This window comes from Tetrao urogallus (assembly GCF_951394365.1).
Source record: "Tetrao urogallus genome assembly, chromosome: 2".
Classification (NCBI taxonomy): Eukaryota; Metazoa; Chordata; class Aves; order Galliformes; family Phasianidae; genus Tetrao; species Tetrao urogallus.
Window position 1 is genome coordinate 20,141,879 of NC_136814.1, and position 25,383 is coordinate 20,167,261.

Consider the following 25,383-nt stretch of genomic DNA (forward strand, 5'->3'; position numbering starts at 1 on the left):
GTCCACTTTTCTTCTTTCAGTTTGGTAACCTACAGGCAGTTTGATGTAAAAACTGAAGTCACTGACACAAGGCACAAAGATGTTTGAAAATTTCTAGGATAGGATCAAAGCAATATATTCTCTTGTAGTCTCATTCAAGAATGCCCAGTATAAGAGGTCTGAGCTGAAAAAAATAGTTTCCTAAAACTTAGTAAGTAAATAACATTAATGTCTTGAAACCTGGTTATCATTCCTGTTTCTGATTGTTTTACAGCAGATTTAGCAAAAATCAGGTGCTTACTTGTTGGAAACCTTTGAATTTCCATGGCCATCACCAGTGGTGGAGAATATGTCTTTGCCAAGAATGGGCGACTTCCAATAACATTTTAATTATTATGTGTAGTTTCAAAAAGGAAAAAAAAAAAAGCAAATTATCAGGATGTTCATTTGGGCCAAGGTCTGGACTGTTGCTCCTGTGCTGCAGGTGCTATCTAAGTAAATTGATTCGAAGCTGAGGTATGTCTAAATGAAGAACATATATAGATCCACTGTAGCATAGTAACATACTCAATCTGAATTGTTTTGTCAGGTTTTTTTGTTGTTTTTTTTTTTAATTTGTAGAGTATATATTTCTAAGTTAGCAATAATTCACTATTTCAGTATTATTTGGATGTAAAGAAGAATTACTCAAATTTTATGTTTGCTAAAAATACTAGAAGTTAAATTTACCTTACTGTGCGGTATTTCCTATGTAGGTGCACAATTCTTAAAATGCCTGATGTCAGCATTTAGCCTAATCTCTATTCTTTCTAGGTCTGCAGCCATACACTAACTACACCTTCCTGCTTACTGCATGTACATCTGCTGGCTGTACTTCCAGTCAACCACTTTCAGGTCAAACTTTGCAAGCTGCTCCTCATGGTAAGGGGAAAAAGACATTCTTATAGACCTGCAATGATACAGTCATTAGGTCTTGTATTTTTAATAGTTTAACAAGGTGCAAAACTCCATTATCATCCATCAAGCTATCATGTATAAATTTACACAAGAGAATTTGTCTTTCTTCTTGGATCTCATCACTGTCTTTACACTTACTGCCTGGCACTGCATTTATGCTTTGTTTTTATGACAATTTTTCCACATTCATCTTGAAATTACCAAGGTTAGATTTAATAGATGTATGTTTTTAAAACCACAAATAAATGTGCAGAGATAATTAGACACAGAAATGCTGGAGACTTTGACTTTGTTCTCCATTAATCTGTATTTTGTCTAGTTAGATACATTTAATGAGTGTTTAATTAAGAATGTGTATTAAATTCTGTCACTCTTCCTGGCAATGTTTAATGCATTTATTACATTTGCTGAAAGTAACAGCACAAACTGTAGAAATGGAAAATGAAATGCATCTTTATGTTTCTATCATTAAGTTAAATTAGTGCCATTGTGGTGTTAATAGGGGTATGGCCAAAACCTCATCATATCATAGTCAGCTCAACAGAAGTAGAAATCTACTGGAGTGAACCAAAGATACCCAATGGACTCATTACTCAGTATCGATTATTTCGTGATGAAGAACAGATATTCTTGGGTGGTAGTAGAGACCTGAATTTCACAGATGTTAACCTGCAGCCTAACAGTAGGTAAGGTATACTCACGTATTTTGGTAATGTGTGAAAGGTGTTGAAAATGTGTGTTTTTTAAATGTACAAAAGTTATTTATAAAATGTGCAAGTTATTCCTTTAATTACAAAAAGTCTTCCTTTTTTGATTTTGAAAAAATGGTAAAGGGCACTTGTAGGAAGCTTCTAAACATTGGAAAGCCTTGATTAAATGACTATTTGGTTCTTTTTCTGAGAATAAGTTAATGTTATTCAAACCTTGTTTTGTTTTTCTTTTGTTGGTGATAGTCCTTTATCAGTTGTTGTTTTTTTTTATAGAATGAACCATAGAATGGCTTGAGTGGGAAGGGACTTTAAAGCCTCCAGCCTCCTGTCATGAGCAGGGCTGCCCAGGGCCCCATCCAACCTTTAGCAAGCCTTTAGCACCTCCAGGGATGGGCACCACAGTTTCTCTGGGCAGCTGTGCCAGGGCCTCAATGCCCTCTGATTAAAATTTTCTTAAGGAATATGCTTGGAAAAAATAAAGGCTTTCTATGACAGTCAGCAGTTAATGTGGTTTATAATGTTTTTGTGAATATTGAACATACTGGCACAAAAGCATCAGTTCCTGATACATTGAATAGGCAGTTCTGAGGTTTTGGCATTTTTTTGAGGATCGATATTTCTCTTATGTAAACTACTGCAAATTTTAGTGTGAAAACTATTATTCTCATTATCTAAGAAATCTTTAAGGTGATAATGTTCACTAATCCAGTTATTGTAGTCTATTCACTTTAAACTAGTGAAAATGTGAATGTTCTATTACTGACATGCTTAAAGCTTCTAACTGTAGTGCCTACTGATCTTTTTGTGTTTGTGCAGATATGTTTACCAGCTGGAAGCCAGCACTTGGGGCGGCAGCAACACTAGTGATGAATATGTTATACAAACACCAGTAGGAACACCAGAGAAAATTCACGTTCCATATAATGTCACAGTAATTGATGCTTATTCTATATTTCTAGCTTGGGACATGCCAGGTAAAAACATATTTCTATGTACCATTTTGTAGCAAAATGAAAGGATGGAATAACACTATACTCAGGCAAGCAGATCAATTGTTCTGATTTTTTTATTCTGTGTATTTGGTTTTACTGCGTGATTTAAATAACCAGTATCTATATCCACTGTTTCCTGGAGACATATTATTTTAATATTGTTGACCTATATACTTGACATGGGTATTGTGAGGATTAGCTAATCAAAAATCATGCGTTAATTTGATCTTATAAACTGTTACTGAGTACAAGTAGTATGAGGGAAAAAAGCAATTATACTGAAAATAAGTTTTCCCTTATGTTCCAACCAACCTGAGTTATCAACAGGGAAACCTGCCAACCTTTTGGGTTGGTGATGTCTTGATATCTATGCTGGCAATTAAAACGTACAGGTGTCCAGCAGGTATACTGTGTTGAACTCCTTTAAGAAGAGGTGTGAGAGTGCAGTACAGAGATCCTTCACTAGCTTTGACCCTGATAGAATAAATTTAACTCACTACAGCACCTTAGTGTTACGTGGATGTATTACCTTGCAGGATGATGAGTTAGCAAAGGCTCATAATTTCTTTTTCCTCTTGTTCCTCTTCTCTTGAACATCATTAGGTTGTCTTAGCCTTCAACAGAGGTAGGGTAGAAAGGAAGAAATGAAAAACAGTGTCTTCTGTAGTTCATTTCCAGCAAGGTGTCTTCCAGATTCTTTACACTATTTTCAGTTATAGTGAGGTCAGTTTTTTTTAGATACTTCAAACGTTTGCATACTAGCAACAATATGTGTTTTATCAGTGAACTCACAGAAGTGTTTGATGTCACCTCTTCCTAATTATTAAGATGTTTGCGCCTTACAGAGCAGTCACAGCAACATCAATTGACATAAAAAATAAAGTGACCTAGAAAAGGTATTTTGCCTTCAGTGCTGGGATTGCAAGTATTGCAGCAGTGCTTAGCAGCGTTCACCCTACCCATTTAAGCAATGATTAATAAATCTATAATACCCTGAGCTGTCTATCTTTTAGTTTTCAGAAGCACAAAATCCATTATAGAAATGCTATAATATATGAAAAAGATTAAAATCTTAAATTAAACTTTTCCCCCTTCTGCCTGGAAGGATTTAGAACCTAGCAGAAGGCAGGTGAATTCGAATGGCACATAATCTACAGTTGGTTTTATTGGAAAGTGGCTCATACTGTATTAGAGTTTTGATAATAAATGTAATTTAAGATACAAAATATTCAGCAACGTTTTAAATAGATTTAAAGCATAAGAGTATACTGGAAAAGCATGGGCTTTTGTTGAGTGGGATGCTCTCCTTCATGTTCTAGACTTTTTTTTTCCAGCTGCTCAAATTGCTGTTACTTGTAGCAGTTTACAAGCCTGCAAGGAGCATCAGGCTCTGTGTGCTACATTTGGATATATTGCAAGTAAGATTGTGTATACAGAGTCTTGTGTATTCTCAAAGCCACACTATCAGAGGGGCGAGGAAGACATAGGATATTATGAATCTGCTGTAGAGGATGAAGGGTTGATATACACAGCTGCAGGAATTGTTCTCCTCAGACAAGGGAAAGAACGTGTCCTTCTTCCCGGATACTGGGATGCACCCTCTAAACTTATCTTACTTTTGTGGATATTTGGTGATTCAGTGCCTTCTTCTTTTCCTCCATATGGGGTCAATTATTTAAGCCTTTAAGTGTAGACAAGAGATTGGGTGCTTTTTTTTTTTTTTTTTTTTGTGCAGTGCCCCTGTAAGGATAGATGGAAAAAGAAAAAATGCTGTTCCTTCTATCACAGAGCCCCAGGGCCACTTGCTGATCTTTCTTACAGAAATGGGGAGTATTAAAAAATTAATCGTGTGCAGAAGCATTTCTGACTGTTCATAATCCTGCTTGTTCAGAAACCTTTGTGTTCTTACTGCTTTTTCACAAGAAGAAGACTCGTGCCTGCAGGTGGAAGTTTGTTCTGGATGTTCCAATCTAGAATGATGTACACAGGCCACTAACAGGTCCTATACATGCAGACTTCTAAGGCCACAACTATTCCTAGCTTGATAGAATTAGCCTAAGCATTTTATCCCTATTCATGTCATTGCATGATGAAGTAACCTTTTCTTTTCCACATTCTATATTTTTTTCACATGTCAATCCAATACACTATATTGAAATAATACAGATTTCATTTTAAACCCAGAATCTGGCTTTTTTTATAAGGAATGGGATTTACTCTAGGACAAAACAGTTGCTTTAATTTATACGGACTCCATGAAAAAAAAAAAAAGAAAGAATTATATTAACTAAGTTTTCATTAGATGGTACTTTGTCATTATGTCCTCCTGTCTGTGGCATCAGGGATGATCAGGAGTGATTGGCATTCTACCTACTAATTTGTTGTAATAAATTTTGATCAATATTCACCCTCAGGATTAATTATGGGTATCACGTTATGCAGACCTTCCTTTTGTATTGCTTTAATCATAATATTTCAAAACTGTGATCTATCTAAATATTATAATGTTATAGATATGTATCATTTCACAACTCCTTACTCACTAAATAGCAGTGTAGCCAAGTAGTGGCTAAAGTGATGGATTCAGAAAAAATATTTGACACACTTCACTCACTGTAGAGCATAGGATTCTACTGTCTGAAATAGGTATCCTATTATCATGTGTTGCATTGCCTCAATGCACAGACCTCAAAGGTACAGTACATTTCACTGACATGTTGGAGAAGGATATGTTACAATTATTATGGAACAACCATTAGTGTCATGGATAGTGTCCTGGTTTTATCTGGAGCAGGATTGATATTGTTCATAGTGTATGATGCTATGTTTTGGATTTAGGAGAACAATGATATTGATAAGACAATGATGTTTTAGTTGCTGCTGAGCAGTGATGTGCAGAGCCAAGGACATTTCAGTTTTCCAGCTTCTCATACTGCCCTGCCAGTGAGGGGACCAGGAGGGGCAAAAGTTGCTGGGAAGGGGCAGAACCAGGACTGCTGGCCTAAGTGGGCCAAAGGGATATTCCATGCCATATGACAACATGGGAAAAAAAAAAAAAAAAACAAAAAAAAACAAAAAAAAAAACCAACAACCAACCAACCAACCAAAAAAAACACAACAAAGCTTAGAGGAGTTAGCTGGGGAGCAGCCACTGCTCAGGGAATGGCATCAATTAGTAACTGGTGAGCAATTGCATTGTATATCACTTGTTTTGTATGTGTATTTATATTATGTATACACACATTTATATGTATATGTGTGTATACTTATATAATTATAATTTATGTTATTTCTCTCCTTTTTTTTCTGACTTAATGAATTGTTTTAATCTCAACCTTACAAGTTCTACTTTTTTCCCAATTCTTTTCCATCCCAATAGGAGTGGGGGAGTGAGCAAAAGGCTGTGTGGTGTTCAGCTGCTTGCCAGGTTAGGTGACAACAGATTGAAGCAGAAAAGCTGTATTGAAAAAACAAACAAACAACACACAAATCTGCTAAGGCATTTCCATAGATACTATTGATGGGTAGGCAGGTAACCATCCTGCATTGCAACTCACTGACAACCCCACTTGTCCTCACTGTGGGCCTAATTCTTCTAGATATCTTCAGTTGCTGGTAATAATAAGCTCAAAAGAGGTAAGATTCTGTCCTCTGCTCCTGCGTTATTTACATCGCACACTAATGATTATCCAGATTAAAATGTCTTCTTTCATCATGTTTTAAAACTCTACTTCAACCATTTCTCAGATTGCTTTAGCAAATCAGAGTGAAGGTTATGTAACACGTCTTGATTCCTACTTTATTCCTGTTTGGATCAAACCCTGTACTTGAATGTCATTTGTCTCTAAACGTAATCTCTTAGGTTCACCAACTAACCTGGTTTCCACTTTGTTTCAGAAGAACGATCAAAATGATCTAATAATTGTACCGACTTTTGCTAAGGCAACGTTGCATTTCCTCTCTTTTGTTTATTACATAAACTAGTGTTCACACCACATCACTGCAGGCCAAATTTTTCAAGCTCCGTGTTCATAGTTTTGCATCCTGAAAGTAATCAGCAACTCCATTGTTGCTGCCTCCCCAGTCTTGTTGGGAACACTTGATACAACCAGCATGAGATACCTGGATACATAAAGATTAATTTTAGCACTTAATCTCAGAAAACCAAACATATTTTTTATTGTGTGAGATTAAATATTAACATATTAATTTAGTCTTTATCCTTTCACTTTTTTCTTTTTTACATAAAAGACATTATACCCTTATTTTAGTATTTGTTGACTATAACTGAAACAATTCATCTATTTTGCTTAAGTTGTGATGGACTTTCACATCATGTTCAACAGTTTTTCATAAACTGACTTCAAAGAGATTTTTAGTGATTAGTCTGTAACAGAGAAAGTGACTTTTGTCCCACTTCTAAGTATCTCATGCTGCAGATTTTATTTTATGGGTTACCCCAGTTTTTAAGCCAAAGTGCATTTGCAGAGCTTTTGCGCAGAATTGTACATTAAACATTACCCAAATATGCCTACAAAAAACGAGGTTTCATTTGATTGACTTGTCCCATTGCAGAGTGTGCACCTGCTGTGAAATGAAGTCGCAGAGAAAAAAAAGTGGAATAATTTAACTTTTTTATTTGTAAAGATAATCAGGGTTTTTCTGATTACATCTTAACTTCATAAATGTTAAATAACCTATCAGCATCTAGTTGTTGTAAATTATGAAGAAGAGTATTGCTGGGAATATTAACCAAGTAAATCCTTGTTCTTTAGTGAACATGAAAATGTGTTATGGCAGGTTGTCATTGTGCTCATGCTAACTTTGACACCAAATAACAAAACTGCCATTTGCACTTAGGGTAAATTGGTTCATTTGTGCTTTTACGGTTCCTTTTATTCTGACATAAATTTATGAACTCTGGAACTAACCAAGTCATGTGGTTTCCCATCTGACTTTAACAAATATGCCCATTTTGTTTCCTTCAGTCATCAGAGCACACATAGTAGCAGCAGACTGGCTGCAGATGCTAAAGGCGATTCTGGAATACGCAAGGTTTTTTCTTAACACACTACTGTGTTGTATGAGTCTATTTCTTTATTTTTTAGATTATGAAGTGATCCTCTGATCTTTAGCATTCAGTGAATTTCATCAAACTGTGGAAAGATTTCAAGTGAATATTTGAATTTTTCAGGGTACCTCTGTAATTTTTTTTGCAATTTCTTGCTTGCTTCCTCAAAATATTTTATTCTGCTGGATATGCTTATTAGTAATATAATTCCTAATATATTTGCAAGTTTTAGGAGACATTTAACATTTCAGATTTCTTTTTAGCATTCCTGCTGATATATAGACTGAATGTTGGACATGAGTCATATTTCGAACTAGGTGTCCTTTGCAGCATATTACTGATTGGATTCAGTTGTAGTTCTTGTATTTAATCTTCCTTGGGAAACCAGGCATTCTGAACAGTTCAACTTCATAAGTTTTCTGGTGATTTTTTTTTTTTTTTTTTTTTTTTTGCCCAGAGGATGAGCTTACCTTACAAAAAAATCATTTTCTTTCTTGTAGAAGTTATACTATATTTTAAGATCATCTCTCAGCTTTCCTCTGTAGTATCCTATACAATTTAAAAATTATCCTTCTATTATTCAGCTCTTCATTATTTTTCCAAATTTGTATTGACAAAGAAAATTTTACCTTTGTATTTTTTCTACTTTCTGTCTTGTTCTGCTTTCACCTCTTCTTCAGCGACTAATATCAATATCCTCTTTATTCCTGTGAACTGATCATCTGAATCAGCTTGAAGCCATGCATCCATTACAGGGCTATTTTTTTCAGCTGCTTAGAGTAACAGCATTTCCTTTGTCTAGCTTCTAGTGATGCAGCATATTCTTATTTGGAGGGGGATCTTCGTCCCATTTTTCTTTCGATAACTGTGAAAACTTGGCATTTCAAATATCTTTCTAATCTTCCAAAGTATATCAGTTGTTTATAGCACTACAGAAATTTGAAATCACTCCAATTTCTTGTAATTATTTTTTTTCAGTTAATGTGCGTATCTACCACACTAGAAAAAAAATCTCTTAATAGCTGCAAAATAATAGTATAAACCCAGACACTTTATCAGAAAAACACCAAAGCCACAATTAGGAGAAAGAATGGGCTTCTTTTCCAATGTTACAGAAAGATTCTCAAGGTGCAGACAAGGCAAAGAACTGCAGTCTAATGTAGTTGTACTCTGCATGCCCTTTGCAAGAAAAACAAAGAAAATCTTTGAAAAATCTTTGAAAAGCAATGCAGGAGGAAACAAGAGAAGAGCCAGGAACCTCTGCCAGTCATTCTGAAGGGATGGCATATGGCTTAGCTTGTTCTCTTGATAGATTTTTCAGCTTCTCAGCCGAACTGAAAACAAGTAATTGACAGCATGGGAAGATGAATAGGGAGGAAAAAAATGTCTGAATTCAAACAAGAGTAAAAATCAGTTTCATTTTCCTTCAACAAAAACTAGAAATTGACAGTTTGTTTTATACCAGCTGAAATGACACGTTTGTTGCCTTAAACTAGTGTATTGTACTTTCCTAGTAGAGTAGGCTAAGCACCTACACGGAGGTACTGCTGCTGGGCTAACAAGGGATAATTTGCTAAATGGTGGCAATTCACTTCTTTGATCATATGACTCTGTTCTCCAAAAGCGGTGCTTAGTAGCTGTTAGCCCTCCAAAATAAAGAAATAAAAGCAGCCTGATTCTCAGTTATAAGGTCGCTCCTCTTCCCGAAAGTAGCAATTGCAACACTTGAATTGACTGAAGAGAATTTTGATTTTTAACTAAGGACTGTAATGTGTATCCTCCAGTTGTGATCTGCAGGTGGATCTTTTTCGGCTTATATTTAAATGGTTTTAGTTTCCGAAAGAGGCTGTAGGCAAAACCTCCAGAGCAGCTTGCTTTTAAAATTGCATATGATGAATGTCTCTTTGAAGTTGTCTTACACTGGTGTATTTCAGATAATCACTGGTTCTTCTGTGTCACAACAGGGATATTCACTGTCGATACGCCTTTGGAATACAACGTTTTACTGAATGCAAGCAGTCCCTCTCTGCTAGTGAAGCCAGCAGGTCAGGCACATTTTGCTTTTGTGGATGGCCTAGATCCCTTCACCCTGTATGAGATAAGAATACAAGCATGCCAGAATGGTAAGAGGTTTTTTTTAAAAGACTCACCTCTGTGACTGGTAGGAAATGGAGATTTGCCAGACAGATTCAACTCAGCAGAACAGATAAAATCCTATTTCTACATCAGAGTGAAATGTTTACCTAGTAAAAAGAAAGCCTAGCACTAAATGTAGCATTAAATATTTCTCCATGTTATATCATGAATAATTTACATGGAGATTTAAAAAATGAGTTTTACCCACTATGTGCCATTTTATTACAAACTCTTCACAAATAGCTTAACAGTTTTTGAAAATGTGCACACAGAACAAAATGGGTTCTGCAGCTGTTCACCTGGAAGATATAGTAATCATAAAGATACTATGGAAGAGCCTAAAGATTACAAAATTTCTTAAACTTAGTAGAAAATTTCAAAATCCTATTCAAATCTTTCTACAGTGATACCTTGGAACCAATTATCTTCACACCTGTATTTGAGAAAGTCAGGAGAACTTCACTGATGAAGTTGCACTTATTTAAATGAGTGTTTAATAATGAAAGTGGGTGAAATGAGGCAGCATTTCATCAGGAGCTTTTTGCCCTGAGATTTATCCTCTTTTACTGTATTATCTATTATTTCTGGTAGCCTACTTTAGAAATGCTCAGTCCTGAACTACATCTCAAAGAAAAAATTGATGCTAATAGAAGAAAAAAAGGAGATTCTGTCACTGTCATTCTAGTATGTTACTGAAATCCCACTTGGCTCCTCCTCAAATTTCTCTTAAAACATTATTTTAAGATTCTATCACTGATGTTTATCTTACTGGCCTGGGGACGTTGTTGCACATTATAAAGACCATTAGGAGATCCCAAAGAGTTTTATGGGGGCAGAATAACAGTTGTGATTAGACAGTGTTTGAAGCAACATCTAAATAATTTAACTTGGAAAAGAAACCCCAACCAGTGATTATTTAAATACCTTTTATTTTTTATTTTATCACATCTCATAAAGTGTCCTCTTGGTTTTTGCTTCCTTGGATGATTTACTGTCTTCATCATGTAAATGTAGCCCTCTATGGAGTTTACTTGGAGAACACATTTATTTTCCTGTATTTTGAACTTTTAAAATGATTTGTTTTGTTGAGGAAGAAACTCTCATCTCTGAACAAATTTCTGGGTTTTGTAGGTGGATGTGGAGTGGGTGGTTGCACATATTCAAGAACTGCTGAAGCGCCTCCTCTAGACTTGAGCCCACCTACCGTTAAAGCAATGGGATCTGCACTCATAGAAGTGAAATGGGCACCACCTAAGAAACCAAATGGCATCATTACCAACTACTTTATTCATAGGTAAATGTTTTATCACCTCAGATTCTATAGCCATACTGAACTGCTTGATTCCTTGATACATTAGGAGGTAAAAAAAATATATGGAAGTATACGATAAAGTTTTTCTCCTTTCTTTCCAAACGTTGTGTTAAGATGCTATGTATGGATGGACAAGTTGAGAATAAAAACTGAGAGAAGAATCACAGTCCAGATCTTCAGATAACAAAAAGCAGGTGAAAATACATTTTCAAAAATTTGAAAGGACAGATAAAAATTGTAACATAGCTGCTCCTATTGTGGTTACTTACACCAGTAGGTACATTCTTCAGCCCACTGATAAGTCAGTTGAGAAATGTGGAGTGGAAACAGGAGTAACTCAGTATTCTTGAAATTTTCAAACCCAAAAACGGTATTTGGATTCCTAACACAGGACTATTTTCTAAGAGGAATTATGTTCCTGTTGTTAAGTAAGTAAGTAATGTGGAGTGTGATTATAGCACAGTTTTATTCTATAAAATCTTCCAATTAAATTACAGCTCTTTATGTTCCTTGATGTTCATTCTCAGCTGTCTGGAAGGCTGACATTCTCACTCCCTTTGAGGGGCTTCATAAGCTCTGTGTGAAGATTTTCCTACATAGATACTCATGTTTAGGGAAGTATCAAAGTAGCAGAGCGCTGTGCCCATTGATCCTTTAAAACCTTCCTGAAGAGATCCTTCTAGAATAGCTTTAGAAAGTCAGAGGACATAAAACTCAAGCCACATGTTGGACAGGGATTAAAACTCTGAAGTTCCTGTTTTTTTGCAACTACAAATATGTGTGGAGAGGACATGCTGGGCTGAACCTGACTTCTTACACAGAGTTTGGGATGTTTTACCATATTAGAGCTCCAACTGAGAAAACAGAGAACGAAATTACCTTTTTGAATCTGCAGTGTTTATTGATGTAAATTCGCTTTCATGATAAGTACATTAGTAGTCTCTAAAAATTCCCACTCTCTTGAAATATCCTTTTGTTTGCTATTTTTTAATTGTCTGACCAAAAAATACCAGGTCTCCCTCCTGTAAAAAGAGAAACAAAGTGTGTGTTATAGCCTAAGACATGTCCTCAGTCTGTTGGTTTTGTAAATAAAGCTGATGATTACTGCTGCTATTCCATGGCAGCCATAGAACGGGAAAACAGGAAATATAATGCAGAAAGCCTGCTTCAATGAAAAATACTGTAAATTGAATTTGACAGCATTTGATGGCATTTGATTATTCTAGTCACAGCCAAACAATGATATAAAGAGTAATATGAAACAGAATGTGTTACTGCCTAGCAGACTCAAAAGCAATAAACCTTCCTGCAATGTGACACAATCACTTCACAATCATAATTGTAGCCTGTTTGATACCTCTGAGTACAGCAGAAGGGCACTGACTGACATAGATACATTTTGTTTTTTATTTAAAGTGAAATGAAAATGGCGCACTGGGGCTCCAGATACAATCGTTATATTCACCTACATAGGCATGAATCACTTGGCAGTTATTTCAGCTGAAGTTTAAATGTGCTTAGACAACAACAATATCAAATCTTTCTCAGATAGCTGCAAAAAAATCAGAAATGGGATGTAAGCACATAGTTTTTTTTTCATTTTGTAGCCACACATAGCCTTACATTGTTATAGCAGCAAGGCTGCATTATTTCCATGGGAAGTTATGGCATGTATTTTTTTCTTCATTGTGTACCTTTTTCTTACTGCATCCGCACCAAAATAAATTCATTAAACCTGGAATGTTTGGGGAGTTAGAGTGCGTGTGTGTGCAGATCTTTGCATTAAAATGACAAGACTCATGCTTGCTCCTCAAATTGTAAAATCACTGGTGTGTTTGCAGCCATTTTGTTAGAAACTGAAAATTAAACTACTAGTCTAAGATAATAGAGACCATGATGTTTTATTTTGTATTCATATAACAATCTTAAACACAGATCTGAGGCTTTTAAAGTTTTCTAGCAAGGACTGGCTTAGAAGAGATGGGAATGATAAGATGTGGTCCATGAGACAATCCCCCATTCTACTCCTCTTTTCATTCATCATTATGTAACATCCTTGTGCTCTGGAAAAAAATAGTATTATGGAAATAAGTGATGTATTTCTTCTTTTAATAAGACACAGGTAACATCGGCTAATGGAGCTGCTCTCTACATGACCAGCATGTCATGTAGGATGTAGGAGGTGACTCAGTATTGCCTTTAAAATTATAAGGAGTTAGGTTCATATCTGGCTTAAGGGAGCTTCTGAATTTTGTGCTTAAGTCTCAGCATCAAGTTCTGCAAGATTATGTTATTTAGTACAAATATGTGAGTCTGTAATCTAGCTCTCATTAGCTGAGCAATTCTGACACAGAAAAAAACAGGCAATTTTAGACAGAGGAGATGTCTCCATGGTTGTTGATTGTTCTAACTTGCATTATGGGGGCTTCTAAGCTGATTCTGTATGAAAACTTCACTGTTTACACTTGTGGTCTTAAATGTGAACTACACCAGAGACAAGGCACACAGATCTAACCATTATGGTGAATGTATCAAGGGGTACAAGAACTACTGAAGAGTTTTATTCGTACCTGTAATTGGTATAATACCTAATCTAACTAACTGTGCATTGCATGCAGTAATCTCAGTTTCCTTTGGTTGATTTTCTTTATGTTAACAATTGTAAATAGAAAAAGAAAGAAAAATGTTAAAATATACGAGCAACAATAGTATAGGCTTGTAACTAAACGGCAAGTAAGGCTGCTTTGTTTAGTTGGATATAAAATTGTAGAGGAGGATTATTGTTGATGTTGCATTATTCCTCCCCAAAATGATTTGAGAGTGTTTTACTCCAGGGCCAACAAGCACCACACAAACACGTACTTTTGTTGCACAATGACAGATAAATATGTGGGTAAGAATTCTGGATTGACCTCAGGGGTTCACAAAGTATCCCTTCTACATAAGGCGGCTGAGGAGTCAGAGTTGCAGTTAGCATTGCAGCCCTCTGCATATAGTTCTATTAGACATCTGTCACAAAGAAGATTATATTTTCCTCTTCATGTCATCTTGCTCCAATTGGTTGTGGGGCAGGGAGAATCTGCCCTTATAAAAATAACTGTATCTGAGCATCTTTAAAACGAATGTGAGCAGCAAATCAGACTATGTAGATTAAGAGGCAGCTTCCAGCTCTTGGAAATGTTATTCTCCTTTGCAGCTCATTGTACATAAGAAACACTTCCAGTTAAATGAGCAGTTGAATCTTAAATCTTAAGACGATTGAAATGATTACAGACTGTTCAACCACTTCTGTTCAAAGTTTATTCATACATGAAGATATTCTGGTTTTTAGCATCACAGATGGAACCATTTACCTAACCATAAGTTTCATTCATTAAATATTCAACAGTAATAAGATCTAAATACTTAACCAGACTACATTGTACAGATTTGCTTGTGGATGAGATTACAGTTGGTGGCAAATTTGATCTTCCAGTGTGAAAACTGTTTATCACAGACTTTGTAAAATTTATAAAACATAAATGTATGCATTCATTTAAGTGCCACAGCGCTTGGCCAGACAAGACAGGTATTAAATGCAATTTTATTGCACTATAACATACTCTCTATTATCGACAGAGATCTTTAGGCATGTTTTTTGAGTACAGAGGGAGAGGATTATGCATTTAGGTGCGGGAAAAAGGTGTACTAGTGGTTCAGCATTCAGAATTGTGCCTTATATTAAGTCAGTGAGCAAGATCCAAGGGATAGTTCTGCACTGGGTTTGTACTAAAAACATTTGATGGAATTTTGGGGTCAAAAAGAAATTTTGTACCCCCATTCTATTTCATTGTGTTGCAAGAGAGAATTGCTAGGGAATCTTTCAGGTTTGTTCTACTTGACATTCTTCAACCACTTCTGATGGTTGAACACAATTCTCAGTATCAACACATCTTATAATTTGCACCTTTTACCACACAAGAGATCTCTTATCGCGAAAGTCCTGTTCTGAGGTAGACAGTCTACACAGTGCCCATATGGCCTTATCTCAGAATTAGGCAAAAATTTTCTTGTTTCATGTAAGAAAACAGTGTGCTCATACATGCCTTATATATGCACAAAGAATGAATACACTGATGCGTACACAAATGGATTCTTTATATTTTTCACATTTTTATTTATGTACATAGATATGTATTATTACAAAGCAGCTAAGATTATCCATTTTTAAAAACAGTTGCATTATGTATTTTTCAAGTAGTACCTAGCAGTGCTCTAGAAAGATAAAAGCCAACAGAATTCTGCAAAATGCAAGTTTTCTCTTGCCAAAAAAATATTCTTCAGCTTCTGTGTGCGTGTAGTGATGATGACACCTGGTAGAGACAAACCAATTTTATTTCTGCAAATTTGCCCTACTTGCAATAAATGTGGCAGATAATGTAATTTGTTTTTTTTGTTTTTGGCAAGAAGGGTGAAAGTGCTTTTATGTTTTGCAAAGGCTAAGGTTCTTGTGAACAGTAAGAAAAATACTTAAATTCATTGCAGTACAGCACAGCCGTCACTGAGATTTATCACAGTGTTTAAATGTAACCAACTTAATTTCACACAAACATTTTTATGCCAAGTGAAAGAATTGATTTGATAACTTGGTTTTGAAGATGAGTGCTTTCCTTTTACATCTGTTGTAAATAATGCATTAGAAGAGGCCACATTAGAAAAAGGGTGAGGCTCATCTGTAATCATCTCTGATACCCAGAATATCTCCAGGTTCAACACAAGCAGATATTTGGTAGGGATGTGTGCTAAATATACAAATATGTGTGGGTATGTATAATCTATATATAAATCAACAAAAGGTAAGTAAAAAAAAAAAAAAAAATCCATATCCAAAAGCCTATACAGTTAGCTGTCTTCATATATCTTACTTTGTATTTTTGAACAAGTTTGTATTTTTGAAACAAAAACAGCACTGGAAAAATATACCGTTTATTATTAAAAGAACTCTGTGATATTTTAATGAGTTTTTGTGATAGGGCTGCAAATTCTGCTGAGTTGTTTATGCACAAGACATTGCTTGTTCCACTAGCAAGAGTAAGTGGGATGTTTATTGTGAACAAACTAGAACTGAAGTGTTCAACTTTGGTTTTGAGGCTATGTTAGAATATTTATCCCTTACTGCCTACGTAACATTTTGCTATAATAATTTAGGGTGAGTTTTCCATAAGTAAGCAATCCTAAGGTGCATACCTCCAGTAATGTTTTAATTTTGAGAAATGTTGAAAAAATTGCACCTATATTATAATCTAAGTCTTTACTTTTCAGCTAAAAATTTCACTTTCCAAAATTTTTAAATTCTCATATCTGATGTATTCTATCCTGGAAGAACAATGTGCCATCAGATAATGCAAATCTGATAGCATGGAGTGTGACAGCACACCTGTTTGAAATGTGTTTTGTGGTATCCTTCTCAATGAAGGAGAATAATGATTAAATAATTGCCAAAAATTCTTTTTCACACCTGAGCACCTAACACAGGTTCACAGAAGTACTTGCAGAGATGAGTAAGCAGTTGCTTGCATGTGTGTAATGAATAAAAATGTGTTCTGTACTTTTGTGAGCTGCAGGATGAACTTTGAAATTCATTATCTGCTACAGTATGACTGTTAAAAGTTATTTTCAATTTTAAATGAATTGTCTTTGATTTCATTTCAGACGTCCTGTGGGCAGTCAAGAAGATCTGCTTTTGTTCATCTGGGCTGAGGGAGCTTTGGAATTTATTGATGCATCTGATGCTCTACAGCCTTTTACTCTCTATGAGTATCGTGTCAGAGCTCAAAATGCTGTGGGGTCAGTGGATAGCCTGTGGGCTTCAATCCAAACTCTCGAGGCTTCCCCATGGGGCATGGCAGCCCCTTCAGCACAAGCAACAAGTGGATACTCGGCGCGGTTGAATTGGACCCAGCCTGTGTTTCCCAATGGTGTTATAACTCTGTATCGAGTTGTCTATCAAGAAAAGCGTAGTGATCCAACCTTCAGCATCCCAGCTGTTACAGCGCTAACTGTGACGGTAAGAACTGGCCAAGAAAATCAGGCTTGGGTTGTTTTTGTGCTGTTTTGATCTCTGTGGCATTTTAAAATCTCATTTTACATGGATTTGGAAAGTGGAGTTTCCCAATTGCCAGTAGTTTGTTGTTATAAACTTTGGGATTAGTCCAGTGAAGACTGAAACATTTCATATTAATGTCTAATCTTTAGTAGATTCAAGTCAGTTGCTCAAAAACATACACAGCTCATGCCTGGAGGACACGCATCTAACTTTACCTTACTCAGAAAATACTGTCTTCAGATTTTTATCTGACTGTCAAAATAGTTCCAGAACATTTGCACGAACAAAAACGGTCCTCCTTGTATGTCATGCCGTTTTTTTTAATTCAGTTGGAATCATAAACTGAGTGAATTCATTAGTAATTAAGTAGTTTACATATGCAAAGCATTTGCTCACATACACTTTTGTAAAGATTCCCTTCTTAATTCATCAGTAACGAACGCAGATCTATTACTTTCATTACACTTACCACGAAACGTTACTTTTGCACTGCTAAGATATCTTTCCCTTTGAGGGACTTTGCAAACATGACTATCTGTATTACTTTTCTATGCAGTATGTGGAGGGATATTAGGGAAAAGGTATGAGAACAGTGGGTAAACTGGTGAAGGAAGTAGTGGTTGTGTTTTGTGCAGTTACCACTACTGCTCCTATCTATATACGATATCCCAGTCTTCCTACAGAAAGACAGCACCTAGTCAGGTGATAGAACTGTACTGCTGTATCTTAGGATAGCTGCTGTGTTTGGCAGCCTCCTGAAAATAGGGTTTTATAAAATGCTTAAGGTGGTTTTAACAAAGTTAGGTTTCCACAGCCGTGCGACCTCAAATCCACAAACCTAGGATTTTGCCTAAATTAAATTCACAGTCCATGTTCTTACTGGATAATGCTGAAAAGCCACTGAACTTTTAATTAAGCAATTAATTAGCGTTCTGTTTGACAATCATGTAGGATTGTAAAGTACAATCTCTGGAATACCCGGTAGTAACCTTGAAGTAACAACCTTAGGCAACCCTTGACAAGAAAATAAGGGAGAAGTTTCCAGTTCAGGAATCTCATGTACTGTTCGAAGCCCAAACGTATTAAGTTTGTAATGTGTCCTTCTGAAACAGAAGACAAATCTTGAAGAGAATGCTAGGAATATGTCCTTTATGTACCTGAAAGCCTGAAGTTACATTTCCAATATACAGTGTGGTAGCTTTTAAAAAATAGATTGGAATTCCCAAGTTATTGAATTTCAGTAGGATTGTTGTATTTCACTCCCTTAATTTGTTTTTAAAAAATAATCACAATCATAATTGTGATGAAACACCTACGATTTTAACACCAGCAAAATGGTAGGGCTTCTCCTAACACCCTACTTCAGCAGCATGCAGTGTGTTGCTGAGCATCAAAATTGACCTGGCCAGTGATGCATTGTAATATCTTCTAAGCATGCCAACAACAACACAAAACGTCCAAGATGGTTGTAGTGTGGGTAATAAAACCTACCAAAATGACCCTTTAAATAATGTTGCCACAGACTGTTTCTTTAACAGCATCAGTTAAAGGTCTTTTAAATTAACAAGCTATTATTTACTGAATTAGTGTTTTCCTGGCTTCAAAATCCTTTTCTTTCCTCAAACACCATCCTGAATCAAAATTACATTCTGGCTGCATATGTATTGCTACTCTACTAGTGCTGTGGTGGAGCTGACTTGCATGTTTTTTGTACTGTGTTTTGTCATGAATTTTATCAAATATTTATGGTCACTGAAAGTAATGCCTCCTAGTTATTTCCATGGAAACTACTATGGATACAAAGAATACAATAACACTGTTTGATAGAGCAAACTCTCAGCTATAAAGCTCCATTTTCAACAGTCACCACCATTAGCTGTGCATTTTCACCAGATGACAAGATCCTTCATGCTGTGCTAGTAAAATCTGCATGGCCATCCAGAATGTGGCTTGTCTTTCATGTTGTTGAAACCACTGCTGAAATACACTCCTCACCACCTCACTGTGCTCACATTCACTGTTTGGCCTCTATAAGTGCTCAGCAAGCATTGATGAATATCAGTGAGTGCCATTTTTTCTGTGTGGAGCAATTCAGCAACACACTTCTGCTTCATATGCACTTCCATGTCAGATGCAATTGTGTCAGACTGCCCCTCTGCTGCCATCTGTCACATGGCAGCAAAATGTAAGGAAGTGTTGAGGAGAAGGTTCTACCTCTAATGCCATACCGCAGGTATCCACCTCTGACACTGTAGGCCAACATAATAGGAGGCATTACATTTGGATCAGCCCTTGTAGTTTTTGCCAGTTTTTTTTTTTTTTAAATATTATTTATTTTTTAATTGTTAAATATTGTGTTTTACCTTCTGGGGAGAAATCTTTCTACAACGCCCTTCCATCAGTTGCACTTACTGTTGCAATTGCATTAACTCAGTGGAGTTATTGCTGATTTATACTGAGAAGCTGAGAACTGAATCCTCCCTCTTCTGTTCTGAATATAGCAGAACTAAAGCTTTGAATCAAAGTTATTGACACAGTGCGTAGAGTCCTGTTATCAAAGATATCTCGTGGAGGTCAGGTCAATTATCCCAAAAGGCAAAAACCTGGACAGCAACTTTCAAAGTTATAGCCCCTTTAAAACAGAGTTTTATCATGAAATTGCTGAAATACCCTTAACTGTAGCTTTGTGAATGAGACACTTTAATTAAAATGTAATTTTATTGAAGGAACTAGCATTTCAATGATTAAACTTCTGCCCCTTTAAAATATAGCTTTCAGGGGTACTAGGCTAAATCATTTAATCTCTTAAAGCATCTCTATTGGAGCTCCCTCGTGGGATACACCATTAGTCATTCTCTCACACAAGCTTCCATGTTACAAGCAAGACTTAAAGTATTAAGCGACAATGAGTTCAGTCCTTTATTTAATCTGTTAGACTCCATTTTTATCTCATTAGATTATTCCAGAAAAAAAAAAAAAAAGCAGTGCTAGAATCACATTAGCCAATCCCACCCTCCCTCTTATTGGCCATACCCTGGTTGTCTGCAATGAGACCTAAAGCTTGACTGAAGTCCAAACACTATCCTGATGGCACTGAAGGATACATCTAATTGCTAATGCCACTGCAGGCCATTGTAATGGGGCAATTTCTTTTCTGCCCATTTCCAAGGCAAATGGGGAGCATCTTCTGTGTTTCCAAATCATTTTATAGTTTTATGTAGGCTACTTTCCTGTTTCTTCTCCAGTGAAGGTGTATTAATCTGTATTTGAACTGATGTGACAAAGTTGTAGCTGTCCAGTATTGGTAAGGTTATCACTGACCACTTTAAGCACTGCCTGTGGAGATAAAAATGAAATCTCCACTCTGCTACCATGCACATGTATGAGGATTCCCCTGCAGCATCAGTTGCTGATGCTGTACATGTCAGCCTTACCGAGGGTTTGCTGTTAAAAAGTAAACTTCCCTGGCTTGTTTGGCCAGGAGTATACTGACGGGTGCTAGGTGACTGCAAGTTAAATTGATATTTTGGTTTATGTTCAGAACAAAGTCAAATCAAGACTGGTTACAGCAGTGCAAGCTGCTTCTACAATGTCTTCCACTTCGTTTTTACCCTCTAAAGGGAGAAGCCTCTTGTTGACAACACTAATGTCAGACAGATGCGCTCATAGAGGAATGGATTGACATTAAGTTCTCATTTACAGAAACCTGCATAAAATGACCAGATTGACAAATCAGACTGTTTCTCCTGTGAGCACAGGGCTTAAGCTTGTGAATGTAGGAATCAGAGCTGATTTCATTGTAAAGCCAGTGTCAGAAAACAGCAGCAAATCATAGAGTTGTTTAGCTACTGCATGTCAAATGTTGCTGTGAGATTCAAACATGGGTGAGTTTGGACTTCTGCTCAGTGGATGTATTGCAGATATGTAACGCTGTCCTCCTTTGACAATTGTATCAAGCAGTTGGCTGCTTAATGTAAGAGAATTCAAACAGGCCAAGAAGATGAGTAAAAAGTGCAACATGGAGCTGTTAAGAATTCTTGGAGAAGGACAAGAGGAAGCAAGGGTTGTACAGAAAAACCCTGCCTGCATTCAGCAGTGACCCCTGTTGTTGTTCTGCAGAATTAAGGCTTTTGCATGTCAAGCCTGCCTTCTTCCAGGATGCAATAGAGAGGTGTGAGCATTAGAAAGCCTTCTTCCTTGGGAATCTTATATCTGTGCCTACCTAGAAACATAGGTCTATTCACGTTGTGTTTTGCAGCGTGAAGCTCTTAGGCCAGATTTTTCCTACTAAGTTTTTTTTGGCATAGCTATGTCAGCTTGGGGTGTAAAAAATTAACATGTCTCTCAGCTGATATCACTGCACTGGCAAAGCCCTTGGTTTGGATGCAGCTATACTAACAGCTGAGAACATATGTTGGCTTACTTACATTATGTGGGGAGATGGTATATAACTGCACTGGCCAAGCTCCTCTTGGCAGATGCTTCATCTCTGGTAGGGAAATCTGTAGACATATTGCAGAATAGCAATAATAATAGAAGCTTTGGTAGGAAAATAAGGCTTTGGCTTGCATGATTATGCTTTTACATCCAGACACTAATTTGTACATTAAATATATAACTAGAATAAAGAAATAATGACTGCTTACTGTAAAACTTCATATATAATATATTGTTATCAGAAGAAAATCTAAACACACCAGTACTGCCATTTACACAAGCCTTCTAAGCAGGATTACAGACCTCTTGAATCTTGCATCCAGAGTTACTACTTTTCTATTTATCACTTTCAGAAGTACTTAATATATCTGTACTTAATCTTTCATTTCTGTTTCCTCTTATAGACCGTTGACCACTTGACAATGTTGGATGTATCACTTTAATAATAGCATTATTCAGTAGTGCAACATGTAGGACTGCACATTACAGCTTCCCTATAGAAGATAAAATGTAGACCACAGCTGCCAGAATAAGAAAAATATGCCAAAGAGTAGGAGTGGTATTATACATACCTGTTTCAGATACCTGAGAAACTGACTGAATTGTAAGAAAGCAAGATGAGGGTAAATGGAGGAGTCCCTGCACAAGCCATAAATTCAGAAGATATGCTACTTAGTAAAGAAGGAAAGCTGTGAACAGCAGTGGAGGGCAAAAGTTAATTGGGCTCCATACTGCTGTTAGGGAGAGGAAAGTAGCCACAACCAGAAGCAAGATGGCTGCTCCAGCAATGCCCTAGTACAGCCAAAAGATCATCTCTTTAGCTCTGCAAGGGCTTCTGGGTTAGGGGGAAATCATACACAGGTGACTAATTTTTTTATGGTTCACAGCCGATCAAAGTGAAATTCAGCAGCTGTTCAGGACAAGTGACCACTCTAACGGCTGTAATATAACCTGCTAAATAGAGAGGGAATTGCATGAGAGCAAGAGGTTAGCTGTGATTATCGGCAGGTGAGTGCTTTATTGAAGTTGAAAGACCATTAACATTGATGGAGTAATTATTTCAACTTGAAAGTAATTACCTTGATGGGTGATAACTTCTCCAGTGTTCCCAGATTTGATTGGACCAAACAATTGTGAACTCTTGAAGCCTAGAAAAATATTACAACAATACTGCAATGTTTAAATTACTGAAACCACTGTTAGAGTATTTTAATTATGCTTAACAATGAAAAGATTTTAACTTGCAACAACTGGTGACCTCTCATGTATAGAGACATTTGCTTTCTAATTCCAATGAAATGACCCACACCTACCACGTGTGTGCTATATGTGATGGGTTTGCAAATGAATCATGTGATTTAAATGCAATTTTTAAGATTCAGAGCCTCGTTAGCACAGTTTCAGGAAGGGCTCATATTGGAATTGCAGTAATTGTTTTATTTGCCAGGAAAGCCTGTCTTCAGATTGAAGTCTGGTATGCTTACTCGGGATGAATACAGGACGAGTGCTCCTTCACATTGAAGGCTGTTTAAAAAAAGAAGGAAGCGTGAGAGGCAATCTGTGTCTCACAGACTCTGTTGTTTCCATGCTGCTGCAGAATATGCTGGATTTGGCACTACAGCTCTGTTTAAATAAGCATTTGGATTGGCACTACGATGCCCCTCCAGAAACTGATTAAGTGCTTCAGTAAGCCCCACCTATCAAGACAGACATGTAGAATTGCCTAATTAGAGCAGAAAGGACAAAATGGATTGTTGCACAACTTCAATGATTTTAAAGTACTACGGTAATAGAACTGGATGAGATAGTGAGAAAGGGAGAGCGAGAGACTCGAGCTCACTTCTATTTATACCATAGTAACCACGACTACTTCAGCATCTCCCTGGATGCTTTCAGTAGCCACAGAAACATTACTTTACATCCTGGGGAGCTCTGCCAAGAATTAAGGAATCATTGCTAGTTAGGATTCAGGGCAGTAGGGAAAGGTTTACCTGGCGTCTGTGAGGTCTGAATATGTGAAGGTTACAGCAAAGGAGTTTATTTCGTTACTTATTTTCTTCAATATTTTCTCCCTTATTCAGTGTGAAATGTGAAGTTAACATAACTTTGCCCTTTGAAAAAATCTTAGGCCAGAAGTAAGATTGGTGATAGAATTGTGTTTGCCCATGTCTAATCACACAACCCACGTGATTGTGACTAACATGACTCAAATAGACAAGTGGAGTAGATTTTTATGAGTAATACAGGACTGGCAGATTCCACATCTCATAACAGTTTTCCTTGATTTGTCCAACCGTAGATGTTATCATGTGTTTTCATGTCAGTACTTTCTAACATAGTAATAATGAAAAAAAAAACCCAGTATTTTGATAGTTTCTTTCAGAAGTTATTGTTATTTCACAATCTTCATACATTTTCTGTTCTTCTTCCTGCTGCTTCAAACATACTCCCAGTTATTATTTAATTTTTCCTTGACAGCCTGGTCTATGAAGTAAGGCTTCCTTTCCGAAAGAAAGAATCAGAAGTTCCTTAGCTTTTTTCTTGATATAAGTGATATATTTTTTTTCTTCTTAATTTAAAGATTGATTCAGTCAGTCCAGCTCCTGCCGTATTGCTCAGAGACTCCATTTAATATCAGATTGGAGTTTAACTCCTCTTGTTTCCCCAGGCTTGGGTGTATCACAGAGTGGCATATTGGGTTCTCTGATATGGCTGAGGAACTGCAAGGTGAACCTGTGGAACTGTGTGCCGGTGGGCATAAGTAAGAACAGTGTAAAGGCTGCTCACATAGCAACATCTGCCAGTGAAGCTCCTGAAGTCACTTTCAGCTGCAGAGAAAGTCAATTGATTAGAGCAGAATGTCTGGATCAATAGGTAATTTTTTTCTACAAAGAAATTACTTTTCTTTTTGGAAATATCTGGCATATTTTATCCTTGGGTTTCTCCTTGTGCAGGATCCAGTTTTTACCCATTCTATAATTATTTTTCGCTGAGTGAGACACATGTAGTATCTAGTCTTCCAAGAGATGTTTACATTGTCTAACTTCAGGCATCTAACCTAGATTAGGGCACGAACTTTCTCTACATGAAGCCTCCAGAACAACTGAGGCACCATCAGGCTGCAGCTGTTTGTACTACGTTGCTTTCCTCTAGTGTGTTTGTGTTCCACCAGCATCAGGCTAAAGAGGGTGGTTGATTTTAAACTGAATAATCAGCTGGTTTTTTTTCTAATGGGATTATATAGGTAGACAGATCTAAAAGATGGCACCTTCCAACAGAAGGTGGTACCGGGCAGCAGTCTGGAAGTGGTAACCTCTTTTTTGTGCAGCTGTTGTCATAAGAAAGTAGGCAACTCCATGACTAGTGTCATGCCTAAGCACAGAATACCTAAAATGGGACTGTGTATATGCTACATATTCTGTTTCTCTATATATGCTTTTATACGTGCTTTTTTTTTTAATGCTTTTTTTTTTTCTATGATGTATTTCCATAACACTTGCATTTTACTTGAGAAAACATGAACAAGTTAATCAGCTGCTGCAGAAAAACATCATTGGTGGGGTGTTTTCTAATTTGTAAAAACAAAACAAAGACTCCCACAAACTTTTACCTATTAAAGTATGATTTGATAAGAAGATGTAAGGGGCATTCTTCCCTTTGTGCCATACTGTGTTTGACTGCGCTAAGTCTGCTTTAAAAATAAG

General features: G+C 36.6%; 1 protein-coding gene across 1 annotated transcript in view; it reads left to right on the top strand.

Moving 5' to 3' along the window:
• USH2A (usherin) overlaps positions 1–25,383 on the top strand; it is a gene marked incomplete at both ends in the record, with an annotated part of 372,871 nt that overhangs the window by 304,168 nt on the left and 43,320 nt on the right. Inside the window, 6 exons of the mRNA XM_079550589.1 lie at positions 793–900; positions 1,439–1,622; positions 2,463–2,620; positions 9,674–9,832; positions 10,977–11,139; positions 16,849–17,203. Of these exons, the coding sequence (XP_079406715.1) occupies positions 793–900; positions 1,439–1,622; positions 2,463–2,620; positions 9,674–9,832; positions 10,977–11,139; positions 16,849–17,203 (1,127 nt within the window). The remainder of the gene's footprint in view (positions 1–792; positions 901–1,438; positions 1,623–2,462; positions 2,621–9,673; positions 9,833–10,976; positions 11,140–16,848; positions 17,204–25,383) is intronic.